General features: G+C 49.7%; 1 protein-coding gene across 1 annotated transcript; it reads left to right on the forward strand.

The window, feature by feature from the left end:
• Nucleotides 1-25: 25 nt before the first annotated feature.
• On the forward strand, nucleotides 26-3269 carry MAFB (MAF bZIP transcription factor B). Its single transcript, XM_018074018.3, has one exon. It carries the CDS (start codon nucleotides 261-263, stop codon nucleotides 1194-1196), a length of 936 nt encoding a protein of 311 aa, XP_017929507.1. The 5' UTR covers nucleotides 26-260; the 3' UTR covers nucleotides 1197-3269.
• The last annotated feature ends 1486 nt before the right edge of the window (nucleotides 3270-4755 follow it).

Raw genomic sequence — 4755 nt, forward strand, 5'->3', positions numbered from 1 at the left:
GCGAACGCTGACACCGAGAGCCAGGAGCCAGCCAGGCGGCCCCGGGGGCCGGCTCGTCCTTGGCTTTGTTGCTCCGGGCCGAAGAAGCCCCAGAAGCCGGGAGAAGGAGGCGGCGGTGGAGGGGGAGCTGAGGAAAGGAAGCGAGAGCTGAAAGCCAAAGTTGCTTTGGAATAGGGGAGCGCAGCCAGCCCTGTGCCAGGCTGCGCGCTGGGGTAAGGTCTCCAGCCCCCTCCGCCGGGAGAGGTGCCCGCAAGACAGCGATGGCAGGAGAGCTCAGCATCGGAGCCGAGCTGCCTACTAGTCCGCTGGCCATGGAGTACGTCAACGACTTCGACCTGATGAAGTTTGACGTGAAGAAGGAGCCCCTGGGCAGGAACGACCGCTCGGGCAGGCACTGCACCCGCCTGCAGCCGGCCGGCTCCGTCTCCTCCACCCCCATCAGCACCCCCTGCAGCTCCGTGCCCTCCTCGCCCAGCTTCAGCCCCACCGAGCAGAAGACCCACTTGGAGGACCTGTACTGGATGGCCAACAGCTACCAGCAGATGAACCCCGAGGCGCTGAACCTCACTCCAGAGGACGCGGTCGAAGCCCTCATCGGGTCCCACCAGGTGTCCCAGCAGCTTCAAGGCTTCGAGAGCTTCCGGGCCCACCACCACCACCACCATCACCATCACCAACACCACCACCAGTACCCCGCAGTCACTCACGAAGACCTGGCCGGCAGCGGGCACCCTCACCATCACCACCATCATCATCACCAGGCCTCTCCCACTCCCTCCACCTCCTCCAGCTCCTCCCAGCAGCTCCAGAACTCGCACCAGCAGCATCCCCCCTCCAGCAGCGTGGAGGACCGGTTCTCAGATGACCAGCTGGTCTCCATGTCCGTGAGGGAGCTCAACAGGCACCTCCGAGGCTTCACCAAAGACGAGGTGATCCGCCTCAAGCAGAAGAGGAGGACCTTGAAGAACAGGGGCTATGCCCAGTCCTGCCGGTATAAACGTGTCCAGCAGAAACACCACCTGGAGAACGAAAAGACCCAGCTCATTCAGCAGGTGGAACAGCTCAAGCAAGAAGTGACCCGGCTGGCCAGAGAGAGAGACGCCTACAAGCTCAAGTGTGAGAAACTTGCCAGCAATGGCTTCAGAGAGGCCGGCTCCACCAGTGACAACCCATCCTCCCCCGAGTTCTTCATGTGAGTGCTTAACAAAAATAATTAAAAAACAAACAACCCCCCCACCCCCAAACCTGACCCCTGTCACCTTCCCCCTGCTCCCATCCTCCTCCGACATCTCCATCCATCCGTCTGCGTGACTAGAGAGAAAGAAGGAGAGAAAAATAGAGACTTGATTTTTTTTTTTTCAGCATCCAGTCTTCTAGAGTAGCTGTGGGAAAAGTAGGCTGGGGGTGGGGATGGGAGAGGTAAAGTGCAACTTTTTGACTTTCGTGTGCGAGTTAGAGACAGAGACAGAGGCAGAGGCAAAGGAGAAAAGGACAAGTGAAGCGTTTTATAGATCGCTTGCTTGCAGAGCGAGATGGACTTTAAAAGAATAACAATAAAAAAGGACAATGAACAAGCCATCTATAACGTACTGCCTGCTTGGAAAGAGAGAGGACATATACAGCACCATCTCATGCACAATTTACCTGCTTGGAAAAAGAGAATAAATAAAAAGGACAATATATGCAAACTCTTCATATATTGCCTGCTTTGAGAAATAAGTTACAGGACTCAGATGGGACATTCAATCTAAGAAAAAGAAAGAATGAAAGAAAAAAAAACTCATCAGTTTTATTGCCTGCTTGATTATATAGAAAAATACGAAAATCTGCATTAAAAATATTAATCCTGCATGCTGGACATGTATGGTAATAATTTCTATTTTGTACCATTTTCTTGTTTAACTATAGCATGTTGATCATTGATCATAGATTTCTGTTGTTTTGTTTCATCAATAAGAAAAGCATCACAAGTTATCAAACTTTTTACTGCTTGTGCAGTTTTGTTCGTTGGTTTTGCTCTTGTTTTCTTTTATGGTTGTTAGCTTGTAAATATCTGCTACTTCAAACCGCACAGGAAAAAAATACACAAAAAGCAAAATAACATTTCAGCAGGCTGGTTATACGGTTTGTTTGGTGTTAAAGAGATACTTAAGGAAAAAAAGTTATGGGCATTTTGCATTAGAAAAAAACCAACTTTGTATATCTGGTGCACTTTTAAGTTGTATTTTTTTGTTGTTGTTGTTGTTAGTTTTCATTTTGGTTTTTGTTTGTTGGGGCAGAAGCAAAAACGCCTGAATGGTATTGACAAACCTAAACTTAACAGGGAAAACCCCTCATCGGTCACTAGAACCTACTCCATGCCTTAAAGTGGCAGCGAAGCTCTTTCCTTCAGGACAATTCCCAGCCTGGAGTGGTTAGGCTTGGCCATAGTTTCCCTTCTGATTGTACACTCAGGAAGCGAAGGACGGACGAGATACCAGTTCCTTTTCTAAAACAACTGCCCCTTGATTTTCGGTAAATAAAGAGAAAAAATAACCCCAAGCCCTCCTCGTTAGGAGTCAAGTTGTGACAGCAGCGAGGGCTCCGTGTGGCCACTGAAGTTGGGTTTCTCAATGGCAGCAGTGGATGAGTGGGCTGGGAAAGTGCATAAAACTTTTTTTAAAGAAGGCATACTGCAACTTTTGAGTGTATTCTTTTGCAATGATTTGTAATCTGCTTTTCTGCTTCCCTATGCAGCGAGTGAAAGTTTTAGCCAAAATTTATTTGCAGTTCTATAGTAGTAGTAGTTTGGAGTCTTATGGGTGTTTTTATTACTTTTTTTTTTTTCCTCCTGCAGGTCAGTAAAAGGATTTACGTTGCACTGACAAAAATACCAAAATGAAAACTTATTTTTTAGTTTCCTTTTAGGATAGCTGGCACTGCTGGCCGGATGCATTTTAAGTTTGTATTAGTTTATAAATTAACAGTAATAACAAGATTGTAATGAACAGCATGGTGCTTGCAGTTTTAAATATTGTGGATATTAGTCATGCATCAGAAAACGATCTTTGGTTTTTACTGATTCAACTGTGTTGAAATCAAAACATTGCAGCAGCGGAAAAAAAATTGTTTTTATTTCATGTAAAGTTCTGAAGGGATCAATTTCAAATCCTGCTTATGATATGAAAAATATTAAAAACCTGGTCTATTGTAGTTTTATTCAGACTGGTTTCTGTTTTTGGTTATTAAAATTGTTTCCTATTTTGCTTATTAAAATCATTGAAATGGCATTTATTGGAGGGACCTGCTTCTCTGACGTCTCGTGTTCCGGGGGAAAAAAAAAAAAAAAGGAAAGAAAGGAAAAGTTGTGGCCCCCTCCCCGTCCTCTCCCTGCTGCCGGCACTGGGCTTGCGGGGGGCGCGGGGCCGCTTTGCCCACTCGGGAACGCTGCTGCCGGCGGGGAAGGAGCGCTCAGCCCCGCACCCTCCTCTGCTCGGCTCCGAGCTCGCCCGTGGCAGGGGGAGCATCCCCCCAGCCCCTCCGGGGGACCCCCGCGCTGGCCCTGGCGGGGTGTCCCCCCCGGGCTCCGCTTCCCCCGCCGGGAGCGGGAGTGTCCGGCCTCAGCCTCCCCGGGCTGAGGGAGTGGGGAAGCGCTAAGGGCAGCCACCCCTCTTTTGAATTTTTTCTTTCTCTCTTTTTTTTTTCCTCTTTACATTAGAAAAGGAGAGAACTTGGACAAGTCTGTCCTTTCCCCGGCTCCTTTGGGATCCGTGCTGGCCATTAACTTTCCTCCCGTCCATCCTCCTCTCTGTCCTCACACTTTATTTATTCCGGCTGCTTTTTTTTTAGCATGAGCAACGGGCAGCTTCGAAGACTCTTTAGGTGCGTGTGGAGAAGGGGACGTATCTCCCTCCACCACCCTCCAGGGCTCAGCACCTCGTAGCCCCAGCACCATGCACCAGCTGCTCCCAAGGCAGAATAGCTGCACAGCTCCCTAAAGTGAAGCAGGAGGAGGTTAAAAATACCACCCGCTCCTTGCCTGGGTGCGGGAAAGGGACTCCCAGAGCCGGGTCGTGGCGTGTCTGGACGCTGCTGCTCTCCGAAGTGTGAAAACGGTGTTGAATTTTAAATCCCTCTTAAAACCAAAATCCAAGGTACCACAGAAACAGAAAAAATAGGTTCTCTCTGCCCTGCTGCCCTTCCCAGCAGCAGTGAGCTGTCCTTGCAGGGACAGCGTAAGGCGTGTTTGGAGAACAAACCGGTTAAGGACAGAGTGTGGAAAAATAATTCAAAAGCAAATACAGTAACTTAAAACAAAATCCCCTCTTAAATCCCATCCCCATCCCTGCCTTGTCAGAGCCAGCTGGGCCAGCCACTGGGCTGAGGGAGTTTGGAAGGGGCCAGGGCCTGTCCCTGCCCCCCGGCTGCATGAGTCAGGCCCGGAGAACAAGCTCGTACCCTGCTGCCCTGCCAAGGGGGGACAGGAGTTTGCAAAGGAAAAGGCTGGGAGAGCCTGGCTTTCCCTGTATAGCCTCCCCCCTCGCCAGCAAATGCTATGGCTGCAGAAAGTCTGAGAGGAATATTGTTTGTGGGAACTGCCACCGCATATTAATGTCCCCTCATGCATGCATTGAATAAATCACTAGGCCTAATTGAACAACAACAACAACAACAACAACAACAAAAGTAGGAAAAGCAGGCCTTAGAAAAGCCCTCCAGATTCCCACCGCAGAACGGTGTCAGCGGCGGGGCAGCCCCGCGGCACGGCCCGGGCAG

Source organism: Manacus vitellinus, unplaced genomic scaffold (genome assembly GCF_001715985.3).
Source record: "Manacus vitellinus isolate BGI_N305 unplaced genomic scaffold, ASM171598v3 scaffold_26_pilon, whole genome shotgun sequence".
NCBI classification, from domain to species: Eukaryota; Metazoa; Chordata; class Aves; order Passeriformes; family Pipridae; genus Manacus; species Manacus vitellinus.

What these genes read in the sequence shown, in the direction of transcription:
- MAFB (XM_018074018.3), top strand. Translation starts at nt 261, where the DNA reads ATGGCAGGAGAGCTCAGCATCGGAGCCGAGCTGCCTACTAGTCCGCTG.